Here is a 22,455-nt window from a genome sequence, read left to right as displayed (position 1 = left end):
GGGAAATGTGAGCTGATGAATTTTGGAAGGAAGAATGAGAGGTAATGTAGAATAAGAGATATTGTTGTAAAAGGGCACAGGAGCAGAGATCGGGTGTATGTGTGCACAAGCCATTGAAAGTGGCAGGGCAGGTTGAGAAAGTGCTTAACAAGGTGAACACAATTTTGAGCTTTATCAATAGATGAAGTATAAAAGTGAAGTCATGCTGAACATTTTATAAAACTGGTCCAGCCTCAACTGGACTATTGTGTTCATTCCTGGTCACTTTGTTAGCGGACATTGGAAAGGGTGCAGAAAAGATTTGCAGGAATGGGTTCTGGGTGAGGGACCACAGTTAGAGGCTGAGACTGTTTTCTTTAGGGGAAGGCTAAGGGGGAATTTGATGTAAGTGTATGAAATATGGAAAGTCTGGACAGAGTAGATAGTGAGAGGTTGTTCCCTCTGGTGGAGGTGTTGAGGACTTGAGGTCATGGGTATAAAGGGGAAGACAATAAAGAATGACACAAAGAAGAACTTTTCTACATGAAATGGGGTTGGAATCAGGAATGCACAGCCTGTAGATGTGGAGGAGGCAGGTTTACCTGAGGTCTCACCCCTTCGTAAACACCTCCAGTCCATTCACAGTTCTCCTCCAGCATGGAACAGATGTCCTGGACACTGATGCTCCACTGAAGGTCGGCTGACGTTGCACCCGTTAATTTGTTTGGGTTTGTTGGGGTCATAGATGGGCTGCAGACACACAATCCCTATCCCAATCTCCCTGATTGTTGGGTGCCTGGGTTTGTCACTTTATCCAAAACAATCCTCTTCACCTTCCATTCCCAAGGTGCGGAAGTTGAACTTGTACCAAGAGGGAGACATCACCTACTTCAGCCAAAAGATGGAAGACGTGAATATTGTGAAATGTTGGGATGAATGCATGGAGAGCTCGTCCTATCACAGCAGAAGAAAGGCAGTGGATGAATTTAACAGGTCAGGTGGATGCATTGGTTTCTGTCATTTTAACAATATCCCTTCCTTCAACAGCTGAGTTACAAGCAGTTTACTGGGGAAAGATATCAAAGTGACATCGAAGGACATAAACCGACAAATGGAGTTGATCAACTTAGTTGATGGAACAAATTAGAAGGGGTTGAGTGGCTCCTCTTGTTCCAGAATCTTGGAATATTTCTGAGGCACTTGATGAGCAAGGGGGAGAGAGGATACTGGGGGGGGGGGGTCGGAATACAGAGTTGAATTTACAGTCAGATCAACCATGATCTTATTGAGTGGCAGAGCAGGCTCGAGGGGCCGAGTGGTCTCCAGCTCCTGATTCATTTGTACTTGTAAGACATTGGTTAGGCTCAATTGGTGTGGGCTCAATGAGCTGTGGCCTCCTCTGTGTGCTCAGTTCCACTGATTCCATGGTTTCATTGGGAGAACACACACCAGTCCTCATTGAGGGGTCAGCGGTGGAAAGGGTGAGCAGCTTCAAGTTCCTGGGTGTCAACAGCTCAGAGGATCTATCCTGGGCCCAACACATTGATGCAATCACGAAGAAGTCACGCCAGCGGCTCTACTTTGTTCGGAGTTTGAGGAGATTCGGTATGCCACCAAAGACTCTTGCAAATTTCTATAGATGTACAGTGGAGAGCATTGTGACTGGTTGCATCACTGCCTGGTATGGAGGCTCCAATGTGCAGGATCAAAAGAGGCTGATGTAGATTCAGCCAGTTCCATCACGGGCACAACCCTTGCCACCATCAAGGACATCTTCAAGAGGGGGTGCCTCAAGAAGGCGGCTTCCATCATTAAGGACCCTCACCATCCGGGACATGCTTCTCATTATTACCATCGGGGAGGAGGTACAGGAGCCTGAAGACCCACACTCAACGATTCAGGAACAGCTTCTTCCCCTCCGCCATCAGATTTTTTTGAACGGCCCATGAACCCATGAACATTATTTTGTTATTCCTTTTTTTTGCACTATTTATTTGTTTTTGTAATTTATAGTAAGTGTATGTCTTTGCACTGTACTGCTGCTGCAAAACAACAAATGTCACGACATATAAGTCAGTGATAATAAGTCTGATTCTGATTCCACTGTATTGTACGAGAACTAACTGTCCCTTCAATCTTTATGTCAGGCAGTATCGCTGGAAGAAGAGAGGGCTGGCGATTATTCCAACCATGTTCGGAGCAAGCTTCACTGCCACATTCTTGAACCAGGTACAAAAGGAGTGAGGGTGGGGAGAATCGATCATGGGAGGGGTGGGGTTGGGGAGGGTTGGAGTGAGCAGGGTGGGAATAAACCAGCAGCCACTGTTGCCACAACTGGAGATTAAAAAAAGAAACTAAATCCTTCTAAAAGAAAAACATATCGCTGGAATACACAACAGGCTTGGCGGCATCTGAAAGGGGAAAGTCAGGACTAACCCTTGGGCCAAGAGAGACCATTCAGCCCCTTGAGCCTAACCCATTAGTCAAGCAGATCATGGCTGATCTGCATCTCATCTCAACTTCACTGACTCAGCTCTGTAGACAGCAATGGAGGTGTGCAGATGGAAAGGGGGTTGAAGACCAGTGAGGTTAGGTCTGTGTCCTGAACCTGGGCTCGGTGATGTTGTTAGGTGTGTGTGGCCTGAGTCAGGAACTGGGAATATGGCCTGGGCTGCGGGTGGGCTTGTGAGCTGGCAACCAGAGCACAGCTGGGAGTGTGGGTGAGAGGGAGGCAGTGGACAAGGGCCCTTGTGCCTGAGCCCACACGTGCGAGTGAGAGGGTTGGTGTCAAGAACCTCGGTCATGTGTGGGGAGCACACAGAGGCTGTGCTAAAGGAGTGGAAGAAGTGGACCACCTCACCCATCTGTCCCACCTGTGGAAGAGTTGGTGTTTCCCACATCGGCTTCATCTGCCACCTTAGAACCCACAATGAGTGGGAGGATGTCATCCTCAATCCCGAGGGACTGCCTTAGAAGAAGAACTAACATCTCACTACCCCAGCCTTCAGATTTTCCATGGTCCCACCAAGTTGGGCATGTACTTGCATCAGAGCCATTGTGGTAAAGGGTCTCCATCCAAATATTAAGCTTTAGCTATACGAGAGGGTATGAACCTCAACCAGTGGGCAGATACAACCGAGGAATTACAAGGATGAGAGGAGAGTCACCTGCTCCTAAGTGGGAATCTTACTGCAGCAGGAAGCCATTTGCTTTCTTGTCCAACAGCTCAGCATTGCGCTGTAGAGGAAGGTACAATTACAACGTTTAAAGGACGTTTGGAGAGGTACATGGATAGAAAAGACCTAGAGGGATATGGGCCAAATTCAGGCAAATGGCACTAACACAAATAGACATCTTGTCGGCATGGACGATTCAGACCAAAGTTTCCATGCTGTTTTACGTAGAACATAGAACACTACAGCACAGTACAGGCCCTTCGGCCCACAATGTTGTGCCGACATTTTATCCTGCTCTAAGATCTACCTAACCCTTCCCTCCCACATAGCCCTCCATTTTTCTATCATTCATATGTCTATCTAAGAGTCTCTTAAATATCCTTTAATGTCCCTTAAATGTCTCTTAATAACTCTATGGTTAAATCCAAATTAAAATAGAAAATGTCACAAATACTCAGCAGGTCATGGCAAGTGGGTTCTTTGTGAAGTGATCCACGCCTTCCTTTCCTTTATCACGGCCTCCGTGTGGTCTCGAGGTCCTCTATACCAACCCATTCACACATGTGGCAATAGAAGCAGAGCTAACATTTCAGGTCAGAGACACTTCATCCAAGGTGGGGAAAGTTGGAGATACAATGAGTTGCAGAGGAAGGTGGGAGGGGCCAGGAGGAAGGAAAGGTTTGTGACTGTGACCATTCTGGAAACACTCAACAGGTCAGGCAGCATCTGTGGAGAGAGGAACAGTTAACGTTTCAGGTCTAGGACCCTTCGTCTCAACTGGAAAGGAGAGAGGCAAGTTAGTTTTAGGTCAGAGAAGGATGGCTCAAAGGGAATATTTCTGATAGGGTAAGCCCAAATGTCTTAATGGGGGCATTAAGTAGCAGTTAAAGCCAGTTTAAGTTTGGAGCCGCAAGAGACTGCAGATACTGGAATCTGGAACGACAAACAATCTGCCAGAGGAACTCAATGGATCGGGCAGCATCTATAGAGGGAAATGGACAGTCGACGTTTCGAGTCGAGACCCTTCATCTGGACTGATTAATCTCCTTTGTCTGTGTAAAGTGTCACTAATGGTAAGGTTGTGTTTCGTGCCAAGCAGGCCAGCTGTACAAAACAAAGGGGAAAAGCGAGCCACAGTGATGACAGATAGAAGGAGCCAGTTCCAATAGAGGCAGAGAAAGCAAGTTGCCTCGAGTTGGAGAATTCAACGTCAAGTCTGTAAAGCTGCAGAGTGCCCAGAGGGAAGACGAGGTGCTGTTCCCCCGAGCTTCCATTGGATCTTGTTGCATCAGTGTAGGGGGCCACAGATAGAGAGGTCAGAGTGGGAGTGAGACGGTGAATTAAAGTGGCCGGCTACAGAGAGCTCGGGGTCACTCCTGCAGACTCAGTGCTAAGCAATCTCTCAATCTGCATTTGGTTTCCCCAGTGCAGAGGAGGTCACATTGTGAACATCGAACTCAGTCCAGATTGGAAGGAGTGCAAGCGAATCGCTGCTTCACCTGGAAAGGCTGTTTGGGTCCTCGGACGGTGGGAAGGGAAGAGGTGAAAGGGCAGGTGTTGCACCTCCTGTGGTTGCACAGCAACCAGGAGAGACTGAGAGGTGGTGGTGTTGGCTGAGGGAAGGTGCTGAAGGCTAGTGAAAGGTGAGCCTGGAGAAGTTGGGTTCCAAAGGATACAATATGGCAAACTGGGTGATGAGATGCTTTCTACACTAGTTTCCTTGGGATGGTGTTGGAGGCCAAAGACAGAGAGGTGTGAGTGCGGTGGAGGGTTGAAGTTAAATCCTTCTCTTGTGTTTTGTTGCAGGCGGGAGCCTTGGTTCACATTTACACTGATGGCTCAGTGCTCCTGACTCACGGTGGGACTGAAATGGGTCAAGGGCTCCACACCAAGATGGTGCAGGTACGAACACAACCAGGGCTCCCAAAAACAAAGATTGGAATCAATTTTGCTGGAGAGTTTAGCAGTTTGTTACTTGAAGCTTCTGCTTCATATATGTTTGGACATCAACTGATTGATAATATTGAGAAGAAACGTGTCTCCTTTTAGCTCACGGGTTTGTACAAATATAGAAAAAACCTGCAGGTTGGTGACCGTTCACCAGAATTAGGTTTGTACCTGGTTTCTTTGTTCTCTCACAGAAGGGTACAGCACAGAAATGGGCTCTTACAGCCCACCTTGACCATGATGACAGGATAATGAGCAGGTGATCTGCTTTAGTAATGTCAATGCAGAGTTACTTTTGGTTCAGGACACTGTAGAGACCTCCCTGCTCTCCTCCGTTCATCTGACTAAGTGTCAACTTTGGTCCAACGTTTCACCTGAAAGCAGTGCCTCTGATGGTGCCACAGTTATATGAACAGACAAATGAGGGGCTGGCCACTCGGCTCTTCAAACTTGTTCCAACCAAGTAATAAGATCATAGCTGATCTGATTGCAACCACAAATCCACATTCTGGTTTACTTGCTGCAACCTTTCACCTCACACCCTGGCTAATCTTGTAACCTCTGCTGTAAAAGTATTCAAAACTCTGCTTCCCTCTCTGTCATCAGTTAGTGCAGGGAAGTACAGGAGTTAGGACATTAAGTTGCAGTTGTACAAGTCGTTGGTGAGGCCGCATCTTTTGGTACAGTGTACAGTTTTTCTCACCCTGTTATAGGAAGGACATGGTTAAACTGGAAAGAGTGCAGAGAAGGTTTATGAAGGTGTTCCCAGGACTAGAGGGCTTGGGTTATAGGAAGAGGTTGACTAGGCTAGGTTTTTATTCCTTGGAACGTAGGAGAATGAGGGGACAACCTTATAGAAGTGTTTAAAATCATAAGAGGCACAGATAAGGTGGACGGTAACAGTCTTTTCCCCAAGGTAGGGGAGTCCAAAACTAGGGGGCATAGGTTTAGGGTGAGAGGGCAAACATTTAAATGGGACCTGAGGGGCAACTTTTTCACGCAGAGAGTGGTGAGTATATGGAACGAGCTGCCAGATGAAATGATTGAGGCAGGTACAGTAGTATCATCTAAGAAGCACTTGGACAGGTAAATGGTGAGGTGGAGCTTGGAGGGATATGGGCCGAACACATGAAGATGGGACTAGCTGGGTGGGCACTGCGGTCGGCATGGACTGCTTGGGCCAAAGGGCCTGTATCTGTGCTGTATTGCGCCATGACTCTATAACTTCTTTTGAGGAAGAGACTTACAAAGAATTACAACCCTCAGAAAAAAAATTATCTCATCTGCTTAAATGGGTGACCCTATATTTTTAAACACTAATCCCTACTTCTACATTCTCCCACACGAGGAAACATCTTCTCCACATCCATCCTGTCAAGGCCCCTCAGGACCTAAGAGGTTTCAATTACGTCCTCCCTCAATCTTCCAGACTCTAGTGGACACAAGCCTATCTTGTCCAAAGCTTCCTCAGAGGACGACCCACCCATTCCAGGTAAAAGTCCAGTAAACTCCCACCTTATTGCACTGGAATTTTGCCCTGAATTATCTGGAGCGGAAGTTGAACTTGTACCCAGAAGCCAAGAATTCATAGAGTCCTTGAGAGATACAACATGGAAATAGACCCTTTGGTCTATCAACCAATCTACCTACCATCAGCCACCTACTTACACTGATCTTACATTACAGCGGAGTAAATAACATGGCATTCTGAATGCTCTTGTTTATCCAGGTTGCCAGTAGAGCGCTGGGAATTCCAGTTTCCCGGATTCACATCAGTGAAACAAGCACCGCCACCGTCCCGAACACAAGTCCAACAGCAGCCTCAGTCAGCTCTGATTTGAATGGAATGGCAATTAAGGTAAGAATTCAAACTCAGTAAAAACACAGAATATGGAACATAGAACATTACAGCACAGTACGGGCCCTTCGGCCCACAATGTTGTGCTGACCTATATAAACCAACTCAACGATCAATCTAACCCTTCCCTCCTACACAGCCCATAGCCCCCTATTTTTCTTTCATCCATGTGCCTCTCTAAGAGTCTTTTAAATGTTCCTATTGTATCAGCTTCTACCACCACCCCCGGCAGTGTGTTCCAGGCACCCACCACTCTCTGTGTAAAAAAAAAACCTACCTCTGACATCTCTTCTAAACTTTCCTCCACTCACCTTAAAGGGATTCAAACTGTATTCAGTTGGGATGCATATATACATACACCCGAAGGCGCACTTTAATAGTCCATAAAAACCTGCAATAGATCGATTGTCAATCGTATTGCCAGGCTGCAGGTGTCTTCAGCAAAGGTTTTATACTTCGATGTTCCCAGAAAACTGAACAAGGTGTTATTCTCCTTCTCCCAAAGACCGCAAGCACCGATTACAAAACCGAAATACTCCACGATCCTGGCCTTCGTCAGATGAATAATTTGTGCCGTTAGATGCCGATACTTATTCCTTTTCTCGGTCCATGCTTTAGAGGTGGCTTGACTGTTATCTTCATATCTAATCGTAACGTCCACTAACCTTAAAGGGATGTACTCTGGCATTGGCCATTGCCGCCCTGGGAAAAAGCTGCTGGCTGTCCACTCTACCTATGCCTCTCATAATCTTATACACCCTAGCTTGCTCAACCTTTCCATTAAGACATGTTCTCTAATCCAGGCAGCATCCTGGTAAATCTCCTCTGCACCCTCTCTAAAGCTTCCACATCCTTCCTATAATGAGGTGACCAAAACTGAACTCAATGCTCCAACCTGACTTGCCCTGCAAATCTCCTTTAAACTTTCCCTCTCTCACCTTGAACTGATGCCCTCTAGTATTTGACATTTCCACCCTGGGAGAAAGAGCCAACTGTCTACCTTATCTATACTGGCTTTATTTAAACAAAAGCTCAATCTTCAATTACCGTCACTCACTTCAAGCAACCGTCCATTGCAGAATGCGTGTCAAACTCTTCTGGAAAGGTTGGAACCATTCAAGGCTGCCAATCCAACAGGAGCCTGGGAGCAATGGGTAAGTGCAACAAAATCCATTGCATTGACTTTTCAGCTCATTCCCGATGCCTATTGTTTCTATAAATGAAAATCAGAAAAACTGCAGAGGCCGGAAATCTAAAATAAAAACAGACGATGCTGGAAATACTCAGCAGATGCAGCCTGGCCTGCTGAGTACTTCCAGCACTTTCTGTTTGTATTTTAAGAATTTCAATGTGCCTGGAGAGACCGAGCATTCGATGCTGATTTAGTAAATGTTTTGTATTGAAGGCAAGTGATCTTTCAGATAATGCTTGGTGAATGTGTTCACCTGAACCACCTTCCATTTTGGTAACTGGGGCCTGAGACAGCTTTTCCTTGTTGGCCCTGGTTACTTTCTGTTGCATGCATATGATGCACGTGTGAATTAAGAGCAGGATTAGGCCATTCAGCCCCTCAGTCTTACTGCACCATTTAATAAGAACTGATTCTAACCTCAACTCAGCGACTTGTCCACCCACAGTAATCTTTAACACATGGAACAGTCAAAGGACACAGAACAGTACCGCACAGGAACAGGTCCTTCAGCCCACAATTGTGCCGACCGTGATGCCAAATTAAACTAATCCAATCTGCCTGCACATGATCTTTATGCATCTATTCCCTGCCTGTTCATGTCCCTGTCTAAATACATCTTAAACGTTGCTACCGTATCTGCTTCCACCTCTTCCCCCGGCAGCACATTCCAGGCACCCACCACTCTCTGCATGAGAAAACTTGCCCCGCACGTCTCCTTTCCCCCTTTCACCTTAAACCTGTGCCCTCCGGTATTTGATATTTCCACCCTGGGGAAAAGGTTCTGACTGTCTATGCATCTCGCAATTTTATAAACTTCTATCAGGTCTCCCCTCAGCCTCCAACGCTCCAGAAAAAAACAATCCATGTTCGTCCAACCTCTTCTTGTAAATAATACTCTTTAATCCAGACAACATCCTGGTGAACCTCTTCTGCACCCCTTCCAAAGCCTCCACATCCTTCCTGTAATGGGGCGACCAGAACCGCGCACAAATGTGACCTAACGAAAGTTTTATACAGCTGCAACATGACTTCCCGATGAAGGCAAGCACACCGTACGCCTTCTTTACCACCCTATCTACTTGTGTTGCTACTTTCGGGGAGCTATGGACTTGCTCCCCAAGATCCCTCTGTATATGAATGCTCCAAAGTGTTCTGCCATTTACTGTGTACCTCTCAAAATTCAACACCTCACACTTGTCCGGATTGAAATCCATCTGCCGTTTCTGTGTCCACATTTCCAACTGATCTATATCCTGCTGTACCCTTTGACAACCTTCCCCACTATCCATTGCTCTGCCAATTTTTGTGTCATTTGCAAACTTGCTGATCAGCCCACCTACATTTTCATCCGAATTATATTTATTTATCACAAACAACAGAGGTCCGAGCGGAACACAACTGGTTATCCATTGAAAAACACTCACATGGTCAATCTGTCACCCGATGCACAGCTGACATGGACTTTAAGCAGGAAGGATGGATCATTAACCTTCCCTGTCGTTCTTCCCTCAGGTCTTCGCCGCTTACATGGAAAGAGTGAGTCTGTCAGCAGCAGGATTTTACAGGTAAACCTCTATCTCCAGTCACAATCTGTGGATTCACAGCTGGACCTGCCCTGAGATAGACAGACTATGAAAATAGACATTTGGCAGATGCAATCTAGTGCCAAGAAGTATATGATTTGAAAGGGAGTGGAGGAACAGAGAGATTTAAGCAGGGGAAGGGAGGGGGTGTGCAGACAGATCTTTGAAGTTTACCTTGCATTGAGAACAAAACTCAGGAAATTATCCTGAATCTTTCTAAAGCACTGGTTAGACCTCAGTTGTATCTAATTCTGGCCACTGCACTTGGGAAGAATGTTAAGGCTTGAGGAGCGCACAGAGCAGTTTTACTGGGACAGAGATATATTTCTGTAGAAAGACCAGAAAGGGCAGAATTGTTCACTTCTGACCAGAGGAGGTGACACAGAGATTTGGTACAAGTTTTGAAAAATATGAGAAAAACATTGGATATTTTGTTTGAAGAATCTCTGACCATGAATCATAATTTGCACACCAACACTTTCCTGTACAAATCGCTATCATTGTTTACTTTAGACCAATACCTATCTGTTCAAGTTCATTTGGGGTCTGAATGTCCGTTTTGCCCTTGAGAAGCTGTTGATGGGCCATGAACCACTGAGCCCGTTTGTGAAGGTACTTCCACAGTAAATCCTGGACAGGGAGTTCCAGGATTTAGACCCAGTGGCGATGAAGGAACGGCGATATATTTCCAAGTTAGGAAGGTGTGCGACTTGGAGGGGAACCTGCGGGTGGTGGTGTTCCCATGCGCCTGCTGCCCTTGTCCTTGATGGTAGAGGTTGCAGGTTTCGAGGTTCTGTTGGAACAACCTAGGCAGTGCATGTTGTAGACGGCACTGCGTGTCAGGAACGGAGGGTGTAGATAGGAGCCAATCACGTGGACTGCTCTGTACTGGATGGTATTGGGCTTCTTGGAGCTGTGCTTATCCAGAGTATTCAGTCACGTCCTCCTGCTTTGTGCCTTGTGGAAGGACTCCGGGGAGGCAGAGAGTGAGTCCCTCACTGCTGGGTACCCCGCCTCTGAATGGATCACATGATGAGAAGGAAATATTGAACACATGCCTTCAGTTGGCAGTGAGATTGTGCCGTATATAAAAGGTCTTCACTGGAATAGGTGCTGACGCTGACTGGTGTTCCCTGGACAGGACTCCTGATCTGAACTACAACTGGAATGAAAACAAAGGAAGAGCTTACAGTTACTTTAGTTATGGTGTGGCTTGTTCTGAGGTTGAAGTCGACTGTCTCACTGGGGATCACAAGGTAAGAACATATGAATTAGAAGCAGGAGTGGGCCACTCGGCCCCTCAAACCTGTCCTATTATTTAATAAGATCATGTCCGATCTGATTGTAAGCTCAATTCCACATTCCCCTTGTTACGTACCAGCAACAATAGAAACACACTGAGTCATGTATAAGTGTTAGAAACTATTTTATTAATAACTACTTGTAATAAGAAGAAAAGTAAAAACGTTCGATATTAAACATTAACCCCAAAACTAAACTCAAAGTCTGTGTGTCGCAAATTCCCAAACCCCAAGTCTAGGAATAGTTCTCAAAGTTCAGTTCAACGAGTCATAAGATGAAATGTGAGCAAAGGCTTTTGCAAAACTACCATTGACTGAAGAGAAAATGTAGAGAGAATGTAGAGAGAAATTGCAAAATCCACGTTTCACGATGGAACCCATATGACACCTCAATCTCTGATGATCTCCACTGCTTTGTTCCGAAGCATCTGCCACCCCGAAGGCATTCAATACATGGCCGCCCACAAAAAAAATACCTGTTTTCCAGTGCAGGTTAACGACAAAGTGGACTCCACTTGATTGCTCCAGAAATCCATGCATGGATTGTAGTGACAGACACAGTTATTGTTCTTCATCCATTGATACAGAGACCAGCAGTCAGTCTCTCTCTCTCTCTCTCTCTCTCTCTCTCTCTCTCTCTCTCTCTCTCTCTCTCTCTCTCTCTCACTCTCTCTCTCTCTCTCTCTCTCTCTCCCCGACTCTCTGTGCAAAACAGCCAGCACGTTGTTATAGTCTTGCTGTCTTGGAGATAACATCACACACACACACTACTACTCTACTGTCCAGGTGCCCTAAAGAGACATTCACCAAATAGCAACCTGGCTCATAACACCCTTTACTGCAGTAGTCTGATGTATATTTTTAAACTAACACTTATTTTTATAGAGTGACTCTAATTCTCTCACAAGTGGAAACATCCACCTTGTCAAGACACCTCAGGATTTTACAGCTCTCACTCAAGCTCCCTTTCACTTGTCCACACTCCAGCAAATACGTTTAGTCTGTCCAACCTTTCCTCATAAGGCAATGCACCCAATCCCTGTATTAGTCTTAGACATCTTCTCTGAATTGCTTTAAATGTATTAACATCCCTTATTGCACACAATTTTCCAGATGTGGTCTCACCCATCCCCAGTAAATTCACCAGCAGGACCAAAGTGAACCAACATTAGTGTCCCCTCCCAAGTAACATTCTTGGTATTCGGGAGATAGTTACATTCAGTGTGTTTCATTGGGCGGGCTACATCATTCACATGCCTGCTATCAGTCTCCTGAGATGGACACTCTATTCTGAGCTCAGTCATCTGGACAGAGCAAAGATACAAGGATGTGCTCAAATCCTCCCTGAGGAAATGCAACATCTCCACTGACTTCTGGTAAACTCTGGCCCATGGCCACTCAAAGTGGAGAAGGATCCTTTGGGATTGGTATTGGGAACCTCGAGTTCATGCATCGGAAGCACACAGAGGCCATGCATAAGCAGCGGAAGGAGTGGACCACCCCACAAATGACCTCCCCACCCACCCGATTTGCCACATCCTGCCCCATCTGTAGGAGAATCTATGCTGCACACTTTGGCCTCATTAGCTATCTCAGAACCCACAGGATGGGGCGGAAGCGAATCATTCTCCATCCCAAGGGACTACCTGAGAAGAAGAAGAAGATATAACTGAAACATAACCTCCCTTTAGTCAAATCTTCTAGCAATAAACAATAACATTCTGTCAACTTTCCAAATTACTTGCTGTATCCACATGCTAAGCTGTTGCGAATTGTGCACTAGGGCACCCACACCTCTCTGCATCTCAGAGTTCTGCAATCTCTCGCCATTTGGAAAATATTCTTTTTCTACCTTTCCTGTCAAGATGGACAATTTTATATTTTTTCCCCAAATTTCTTCATTTGCCAGATCTTTGTTCACAGGCAGGCATGGTAGTGTAGCTGTTAGCATAACGTTTTACAGCGCTTGTGACCCGGGTTCAATTCCGGCTGCTGTCTGTAAGGAGTTTGTACGTTCTCCCCGTGTCTACGTGGGTTTCCTCCAGGTGCTCAGATTTCCTCCCACATTCCAAAAATGTACAGGTTAGGAAGTTCCAGGCATGCTATGTTGATGCTGGAAGTGTGGCGACACTTGCGGGCTGCCCCCAGAACACTCTACGCAAAAAGATGTATTTCACTGTGTGTTTCGATGTACATGTGACTAATAAAAATATCTTATCTTATCCCTTTTTAGCCTCCCAAAATGCAATTTCCTACCTATCTTTGTGTCAAGAGCAAATTTGTCATCCATACCTTTGGTGCTTTAATCCAAGTCATTCCTATGCCTTGTGAAAAGCTCAGGCCCCAGCAGATCCCTGTGGCACTTGACTCATTACAATTCCCATGCTCTGTTCCCTGTTACCCAACCAATCTTCTATCCATTGCCTTCTATGTTACCTTTGACGCCATGAGCTTTGATTTTACACAATAACCTTTCATGCAGCACCTTATCAAGTGCCTTCTGGAAATCTCAGTATACTACATCCACTGGTCCCCCTTTATCCATAGTACTTGTCACTTCGACCATAAGACATAGGAACAGAATTAGGCCATTCAGCCCATTAAGTCTGCTCTGCCATTCAATCATGGCTGAGTTTTTTATTCAACCCCATTCTCCCGCCTTCCCTCCATAACCCTTATCCCCCTTACCAATCAAGAACCTATCAATCTCTGCCTTAAATACACACAATGACAGCCTCCACGCCCTGTGTGGCAACGAATTCCATGGATTCACCACCCTCTGGCTGAACAAGTTCCTCCTCATCTCATTTTTAAAGGGACATCCCTTTATTCTGAGGCTGTGCCCTCGGATCCTAGACTCTCCCACTAATGGAAACATCCTCTCCACGTCCACTCTATCCAGGCCTTTCAGTATCTGGTAGGTTTCAATGAGATCCCCCCTCATCCTTCTGAACTCCACTGAGGGACATCAAACGCTCCTCATACGTTTAAGCTTTTCATTCCTGGGATCATTCTTGTGAACCTCCTCTGGACCCTCTCCAGGGCCAGCACATCCTTCCTTAGATACGGGGCTCAAAATTGCTCACAATATTCCAAATGCAGTCTGACCAACGCCTTATAAAGCCTCAGCAGTACATCCTTGCTTTTATATTCTAGTCTTGAAATGAATGCCAACATTGCATTTGCCTTCTTAACTACCGACTCAACTTCCTGAAAGAGCTCCAAAAAATTGGCCAAACATGTTTTCCCTTTAACAAAGCCATTTTGACTACCTGATTATCTTGACTGCCTGATTATTTTGAATTTTTCTGTGCGCTCTATAACATCTTCAACAATAACTTCCAGTCCCCCTGAGTTAACCTAAATGGTCTATAGTTTCCTGCTTTTTGTCTCCCCTTTTTGAATAAAAGAGTTACTTTGCTATTTTCTAACCTAATGGAACGTTTCCCAAATCCAGACAGCTTTGGAAAATTAAAACCAATGCATCAGCTACCCCACTAGCCATTTCTTGTAAGACCCTAGGGTGACATCCATCAGATCTCAGAGACTGATTAGCTCACAAATCCAATAGTTTGCTTGGTACATGCAACTCCAAAAGCTTGCTTGTTGCCTACATGGATTTTAGTAAGGTGTCTGACAAGGTCATTCATGGTAGGTTCATCCAGAAGATTAAGATGCACGGTGACTTGGCTGTTTGGATTCAGAATTGGCTTGCCCATAGAAGATGGAAGGTCATGGTTATTTTGGTTGGTGGTCCGTGACTAGTGGTATTCCACAGGGATCTATACTGGCACCTCTTTTGTTTGTGATACATAGAAATAAATTGGATGAAAACATGCATGGGTGAGTTAATAAGTTCACAGACAGTACAACGATTGGTGGTGTTGTGGATAGTGTAGAAGATCGCCAAAGGATACAGCAGAATGTAGATCAGTTGGAGATATGGGTGGAGAACTGGCAGATGGAATTTAATCTGGGCAAGTGTGAGATGTTGCGCTTTGGGAGATCAAATGTAAAACGACAACACACAGTTAATGGCAGGACCCTAAACAGTGTTGATGTACAGAGGGATGTTGGGGTCAAAGACCATAGCTCCCTGAAAGTGCCTGCACAGGTTGATCAAGTGGTAGGTGATAGGGAAGAAGGCGTATGGTGTGTTTGTCTTTATTAGTGGAGGTATTGGGTTCAAGAGTCAGGACGTTATGTTGCAGCTTTATAAAACTCTGGTTAGGCCGCATCTAGAACATTACATTCAATTCTGGTCGCCCCATTACAGGAAGGATGTGGAGACTTTGGAGAGGGTGCAGAAGAGGTTTATCCAGATGCTGCCTGGATTAGAGGACATGTGCTATAAGGAGAGGTTGGACAAACTTGGGTTGTTTTCTCTGGAGCGGCGGAGGCTGAGGGGAGAGCTGATAGAAGTTTATAAAATTATGAGAGGCATAGATAGCAGAGACAGCCAGTATCTTTTTCCCAGGGTTGAAATGTCTAATACAAGAGGGTGTGCATTTAAAGTGAGAGGGAGTAAGTTCAAAGGAGATTTGCAGGGTAGGTTTTTTACACAGAGCGGTGGGTGCCTGGAATGCACTGCTAGGGGTGGTGGTGGAGGCAGATACGATGGAGACATTTAAGAGGCTCTTAGATCGGCACATGAATATGCACAGAATGGAGGGATACGGACATTGTATAAACAGAAGGGATTAGCTTAGTTAGGCATTTAATTGCTAGTTTAATTGGTTCAATACAACAGCGTGGGCTGAAGGGCCTGTTCCTGTGCTGTATTGTTCCATGTTCTATGTACCACTTTCCTAGTGACTGAAATTTTTCCCAGTCCCTCCCTCTTTTCCAATCCCTGATTCACAGCTATTACTGGGATGCTACTTGTATGGTGAAGGCAGATGGAGATTGCCTGTTAGACCCGCCCTCACTCTGAAATGTCTTTGATTTCAGAACCTCCGCACTGACATCGTCATGGATGTCGGCCTGAGCTTGAATCCGGCATTGGACATCGGGCAGGTGAGCTTCCTTCACTCCACGGGGAGCAACTACAGTGGTGTTACCATGAGTGGTGGGGAGAGACAGCCGGGATTCCTGGACCTCAGCATATCCAAGATTGGTTCACAGCCCATGAATTTCTCCATGACATGCTACTGCTGCTGTAATATATCGAGCATGAAAAGCAATCTGTGCAGAGTATGATCCCACAGGCAGTCATGTGATAAAGGTCAAGAATAGGAACGCGTGACGCAATGGAGTTCTGACCACATTTGAGTGGCTCATTTATTAGGCTTATGTTCTGTACATACGATCATGGTCACACCTGACCCTTGGGAATCCAACTTGCACCCAACTCGGGGCCAGGCTGAATGTGCCAGGCTCAGCTCTGGTGTGTATTTTGCGTTGGGTCAGGTCAGGCCAGATCAGTACTACTTCAGGAAGCGTCACACTAATGTATTTTGACGTGGCTCGTTGCCGCTTTCCTCTGCTCAAATGCCTCTCAAGGTATGAAGCCTTAAATGTGCAGTGAGCAGCATCTCCACTGGGTGGCACCGGTGGCCCAGCAGGTCGAACCACTGCCTCACAGCTCCAGGGTTCCAGGTTCGATCCTCACCTCAGATGCTTCTGTATGGAGTTTGCATGTTCTCCCTGTGACCGCATGGGCTTTATTGGGCTGCTCTGGTTTCCTCCCTCATCCCAAAGGCATGCAGGTAGACTAAATGGTGAATGTAAAGACTCAAAAGGGAAATAACGGGCAGGTGGGAGAAGGGCTACAGGGAAATGAGAGGGGCAATGGGACTGATGGGATTGCTTCATTACCCCACGTATTTGAACCATAACCTCCTTTGGTGCTTTAGGTGACAAAGGGCAGTTATGGGGATGTGGGAGAGAGAATACATTGGGGAAGTGGGACTGATGGGATTCTCTGCTGGGAACTGCCATGGATTAGATGAACCTGCACACATTTAGTGTTGGGTTGGCTACAGAAGATGTGTAGTCCTGCAGCTCAGGTTGCTCTGGGTCAGATTGGGTTTTAATTTTATACCCGGGGGGTGGGACCTGTGTTCCTGCTGGCCGCCCCTCGCCACCTGTCCGTCGATTGTGGGGAAGCCCTGTGAGGGATAAACAATCGCTGGAAAGCAGAATTCGGGAAGAGCTCACCTGCCCCACCTTGACGAATTGGCACAGGATCAACCAGAGGCGGCAGGTTGTTTAACATCTCCTTTGATAGATGGAAGGGGAAAGGTGAGGGGTTAACGGCCAGTGTTTGTTGGTAGCTGGCTGCACTGACTCTCTCTCTGTCTCCCTCTGTCTCTCTTTCTCTCTATTTCCTCCTTCTCTCTCTTTCTCCCCCTCTCTTTCATTCTCTTTTTCTCTTTCCTCCTAGCTCTCTTTTTCTCTCTCTCACTCTTTCCTCTCTCTTTTTCTTTCTCTCATTCTCTCCTTCTCTTTCTTTCTCTATCTCTACCCCCTCTCTCTCTTTCTCTACCACTCTCCTTCTCTCTCTCTCTCCCTTCCCCTCTGGTGCAGGTGGAAGGAGCCTTTGCACAGGGCCTCGGCCTCTTCACTTTGGAGGAGTTGCGTTATTCACCGGACGGAGTCCTGTACACTCGGGGTCCGGGCACCTACAAGATCCCAGCGGCCGGCGACATTCCAGCCAAGTTCAACGTATCCCTCCTTCGGGAAGCTCCAAACAAGAAAGCTATTTACTCTTCCAAGGTGACCAGCCATTTATTTGTCATGTAACTGATAGAGCGGGCCAGTTGTCGATTGTATAAATTGCATGAGTTTGTTAAGCATAAAGACAGAGGATTGTGTCAAGGGAGCTGGTGGTGCAGAGGTTAAGCTGCTGGGCTAGTAATCCAATGTACTGGGTTCAAATCCCACCTTGGCAACTCTAGAGTTTAATGTGATTTAATAAACTGTTAGCTTTTGTTTGGAAAGCAAACTGGCCACTAATATAAAGTTACTAGATTTTTGTACAAATCCACCCCGTTCACTAATGCCATCTACCAACATTGCCTGGACTACATGTGACTCCAGACCCACTACCTGGTTGGATCATCAATGGCCCAGCAAACTATTTGTTCTGGGGTAACCGGGGATGGACAATAAATGCTGACACAGCCAGTGATGCCCAAAGCCCAAAAAGTGAATAATCGCTTGGAGAGGTGAGAGAAGCAAGAATCATTGATGGAACCAGGACTCAACCCAACTCTGGTTATACCCCCACCTGGGTCACCAATGTCAGGACAAAGAAGGACATTGTAGTGGCGTCTGCAGGTCATGACCGCCCGATACCTGCACCTAGACCACTGGCAGGAATATTGAAGACTGCTCTCCCGACAAAGATCACTACCCAACAACCCTTGGTGTCCAAACAAATCCAAGCAGAACACTTGGAAACTCGCCTTTGGGTGTTTTAGGAAATGTCATTCTTAATATATTTTGACATTTCAAGTCAGAAATTCATTCTCAGTCGCTTGCATGGAGCTACAGAACACAGACAGTACCAGCTCTGAGTTGTACTTAACCTTCTGAACTCCACTTCGAGTAACTTTAAAGTGAAGCTGGAATGCAGTATTTCTAGCTGTGCAGATGTATTTGTAAATTTTGTGATTGTTTTCAGTAATAGTTTAAAGATGAAGGATTTTACAAAAGTATAAATCTTGTGTTGAACTTTATTCCAGGCATTGAACAAGGTTTGTTGAAGTGATTGCTAAGATGTATAACGCTACCATAGAACCATAGAGCACTACAGCACAGAAAACAGGCCATTCGGCCCTTCTAGTCTGTGCCGAAACTTTATTCCGCTAGTCCCATTGACCTGCACCCAGTCCATAACCCTCCAGATGTCTCCCGTCCATGTATCTATCCAATTTATTCTTAAAACTTAAGAGTGAGCCCGCATTTACCACATCAGATGGCAGCCCATTCCACACTCCCACCACTCTCTGAGTGAAGAAGTTCCCCCTAATGTTCTCCCTAGACCTTTCCCCTTTCACCCTAAAGCCATGTCCTCTCGTACTTATCTCTCCTCGTCTAGGTGGAAAGAACCTACTTGCATTTACTCTGTCTATACCCCACATAATTTTGTAAACCTCTATCAAATCTCCTCTCATTCTTCTACGCTCCAAGGAACAAAGTCCTAACCTGTTCAATCTTTCCCTGTAACTCAACTCCTGAAGACCTGGCAACATTCTAGTAAATCTTCTCTGCACTCTTTCAATCTTACTGATATCCTTCCTATAGTTAGGTGACCAGAACTGCACACAATACTCCAAATCTGGCCTCACCAATGTCTTATACAACCTTACCATAACATCCCAACTCCTATACTCAATACTTTGATTTATGAATGCCAGGATGCCAAAAGCCTTCTTTACAACCCTGTCTACCTGTGATGCCACTTTCAGGGAATTATGTATCTGAACTCCCAGATCCCTTTGTTCCTCTGCACTCCCCAGTGCCCTACCATTTACTGTGTATGTCCTACCTTGATTTGTCCTGGGCAGTGGGAATGTGAATGAGGTCTGGTAAAAGGTTTGGTAAATACATATGTAATTCCTCCCTGGGCTGCAACTGTGAATGGAGTTTATCAGAGGGATCAACGTAAGTGATTATCTACCCTGGGTTGTGGGCCGTAATTGGGATCTGTTAAAGGGATTCGTAACATGATTAATTACTTCGGGTTGTGGGCTGTGACTGGAGATTGTCAGTGGGATCAGTGTAAGTAATTCACTACCCTGGGCTGTGAGGCATGAGTAGGGTCTGTTAAAGGGATTCCTGTAACATGATTAATTCTGGGTAGTGTGGAGGAGCAGAGGGATCTGGGGGTCCATATCCACAGATCCCTGAAAGTTGCCTCACAGGTGGATAGGGTAGTTAAGAAAGCTTATGAGATGTTATCATTCATAAGCTGTGGGATCGAGTTTAAGAGCCGCGAGGTAATGATGCAGCTCTACAAAATTCTGGTTAGACCACACTTAGAATACCGTGTCCAGTTCTGGTTGCCTCATTATAGGAAGGATGTGGAAGCATTGGAAAGGGTGCAGAGGAGATTTACCAGGATGCTGCCTGGTTTAGAGAGTATGCATTATGAGGAGAGACTAAGGGAACTAGGGCTTTACTCTTTGGAGAGAAGGAGGATGAGAGACATGATAGAGATGTACAAAATATTAAGAGGAATAGATAGAGTAGACAGCCAGCGCCTCTTTCCCAGGGCACCAATGGTCAATACAAGAGGGCATGACGTTAAAGTAATGGGTGGGAAGTTCAAGTGAAATATCAGAGGAAGGTCTTTTACCCAGAGAGTGGTTGGGGCATGGAATGCGCTGCCTGGGGTGGTGGTGGAGGCAGGTACATTGGTCAAATTCATGAGATTAGTAGATAAGCATATAGAGGAATTTAAAATAGAGGGATATGTGGGAGGAAGGGGTTAGATAGTCTTAGGTGAGGTTTAAACATCGGCACAACATTGTGGGCCAAAGAGCCTGTATTATGCTGTACTGTTCTATGTTCTATGATTCTATGAATTACCTTGGGCCACAATGGAGATTGATAGAGGGATCAGTGTACGTGATCCACTACCCTGATCTGTGGTGTATTTATTACAGGCTGTCGGAGAACCCCCTCTATTCCTTGCAGCCTCCATATTCTTTGCCATCAAGGATGCCATTGTCGCTGCCAGGGCAGCGTCTGGAGTGATGGAACCTTTCCGTCTGGACAGCCCAGCAACGCCAGACAGGATACGAGTTGCCTGCGTGGACGCCCTGACCGAGATGGTAGGAGCCTCTCACGTTACAGTCTGGGCTGAGGGGAACACCCCAGCCAGAGGTGGTGAACTGAATCTTTCTCAAAGTCTGGCTACCAACATTAGTCACACTTTTCCTTCTTGGTCAAAGTCAGCACACGTGCTGGTGACACAGATCTGAAGGTGTGTAAACCAACCCCAGCGCACCACGGAAATCCTGAGGCCCTGTATTCTGGAATTTGTTCCCTGAAATCTCCTCCTCCTTCTTTAAGGTCCCTCTGAAAGTTTGCTCTCCAGTCATCACCTGGGTCACCATCTGAACATCTCCACCCATCATGGATGGCCTGACTCATGACTGCACTATTAAACTTTTACTAGAAGGCCTGTGACCTTCACTCAAAGACCAAGCATCTCACTTTTGAAAGCATTCAATGACCTCCTGCGTCCAGAGCTTTTAGGGAGGGAATTCTTGACTTTCACCACAACGTTCACATTGGTGTTGAACAGCCAGGTTCTAAGTTTAGGAGGACACTTGCTAACCTGGACCCCCACACCCCCCCTCCCCCCACAGGAAAAAAGTTTCTTTCCCTTTATCAATTAGTTGATTTAAGTGGTACAATTAATCTCAGTAAACCTCAACTAAAGAGAATACAAGTCCACCTAATAGTTGACATGCTCATCCTTTAATCCAATTAGCTCTGACATTAGATATCACCCACTAGGCCAACAAATCATTCCCAAGTTGAAGTACTCGGATGCCTACTTACAGAAATACTGACTCACTCCTGTGACCCCTATAAGTGCTGACCGACTCTCCAGGACCCCTGTAAATGTTGACCCACTCCCCGGGACCCCCGTAAACACTGACCCACTCCCCAGGACCCCTGTAAATGTTGACCCACTCCCTGGGACCCACGTAAATGCTGACCCACTCCCTGGGACCCCTGTAAATGTTGACCCACTCCCTGGGACCACTGTAAATGCTGACCCACTCCCTGGGACCCCTGTAAACGTGTTGACCCACTCCCTGGGACCCCTGTAAATGTGTTGACCCACTCCCTGGGACCCCTGTAAATGCTGACCCACTCCACAGGACCCCTTAAATGCTGACATACTCCTGGGACCCCTGTAAATGTTGACCCACTCCCCAGGACCCCTGTAAATGTTGACCAACTCCCCAGGACCTCTCTAAATACAGACCCACTCCCCAGGACCCCTGTAAACACAGACCCACTCCCAGGACCTCTGTATGTGTTGGCCTAATACACATACACTTCCAGGAAGTCTCTGTAAATACCTATACACTCCCTGGGAGCCACTATAAATCTTGACACATTCCCTGAGAGACCTTGAAAATGCCAACACGCTCCCAGGGAGACCCTATAAATACCAACACACTCCGAGGTGCTCTTTAAATACCGACAGGTTGCTGGATGTCCCTGTAATACCTGTATTATGTCAATGAAGCACTGTGAATGGACACTCAGTCAAGGGGAATCCCTGAAAGCAGACACACTCCTGATAATCTCTGTAAATACAGACACGTTCCAGGGGAGCTCCTGTAAATGCTGATATACTCTCAAGAACCCAATGTGAATACTTATTCATTCCTGGGGAGTCTGTGTAAATACCAACACACTCTCTGGGACCCTCTGCAAACAGTGGGTC

At 46.1% G+C, this 22,455-nt stretch overlaps 1 protein-coding gene and 1 long non-coding RNA gene across 9 annotated transcripts in view; both read left to right on the top strand.

Moving 5' to 3' along the window:
• The window catches only part of LOC127575095 (uncharacterized), a 149,298-nt gene that overhangs the window by 122,269 nt on the left and 4,574 nt on the right, over window positions 1-22,455 (top strand). The gene's annotated exons all lie outside the window — the stretch shown is intronic.
• LOC127575090 (xanthine dehydrogenase/oxidase-like) overlaps window positions 1-22,455 on the top strand; it is a 93,472-nt gene that overhangs the window by 66,443 nt on the left and 4,574 nt on the right. For 5 of the 7 annotated variants that reach the window (XR_007957007.1, XR_007957008.1, XR_007957009.1 and 2 more), the window contains 10 exons: window positions 827-972; window positions 2,127-2,208; window positions 4,962-5,057; window positions 6,832-6,960; window positions 8,040-8,114; window positions 9,665-9,717; window positions 10,877-10,991; window positions 15,987-16,052; window positions 17,422-17,753; window positions 20,651-20,818. Coding sequence is in view for 2 of the 7 variants with exons in the window: in XM_052024741.1 (XP_051880701.1) it covers window positions 827-972; window positions 2,127-2,208; window positions 4,962-5,057; window positions 6,832-6,960; window positions 8,040-8,114; window positions 9,665-9,717; window positions 10,877-10,991; window positions 15,987-16,052; window positions 17,565-17,753; window positions 20,651-20,818 (1,119 nt within the window). In the remaining 5 variants the exon portion in view is untranslated. The remainder of the gene's footprint in view (window positions 1-826; window positions 973-2,126; window positions 2,209-4,961; window positions 5,058-6,831; window positions 6,961-8,039; window positions 8,115-9,664; window positions 9,718-10,876; window positions 10,992-15,986; window positions 16,053-17,421; window positions 17,754-20,650; window positions 20,819-22,455) is intronic. The other 2 variants (XM_052024741.1, XM_052024740.1) reach the window with 1 other exon arrangement.

This window comes from Pristis pectinata, chromosome 10 (genome assembly GCF_009764475.1).
Source record: "Pristis pectinata isolate sPriPec2 chromosome 10, sPriPec2.1.pri, whole genome shotgun sequence".
In the NCBI taxonomy this organism is placed as follows: Eukaryota; Metazoa; Chordata; class Chondrichthyes; order Rhinopristiformes; family Pristidae; genus Pristis; species Pristis pectinata.
The sequence above is the reverse complement of the archived record's forward strand: the minus strand, read 5'-3'. Positions and strand labels throughout refer to the sequence as shown.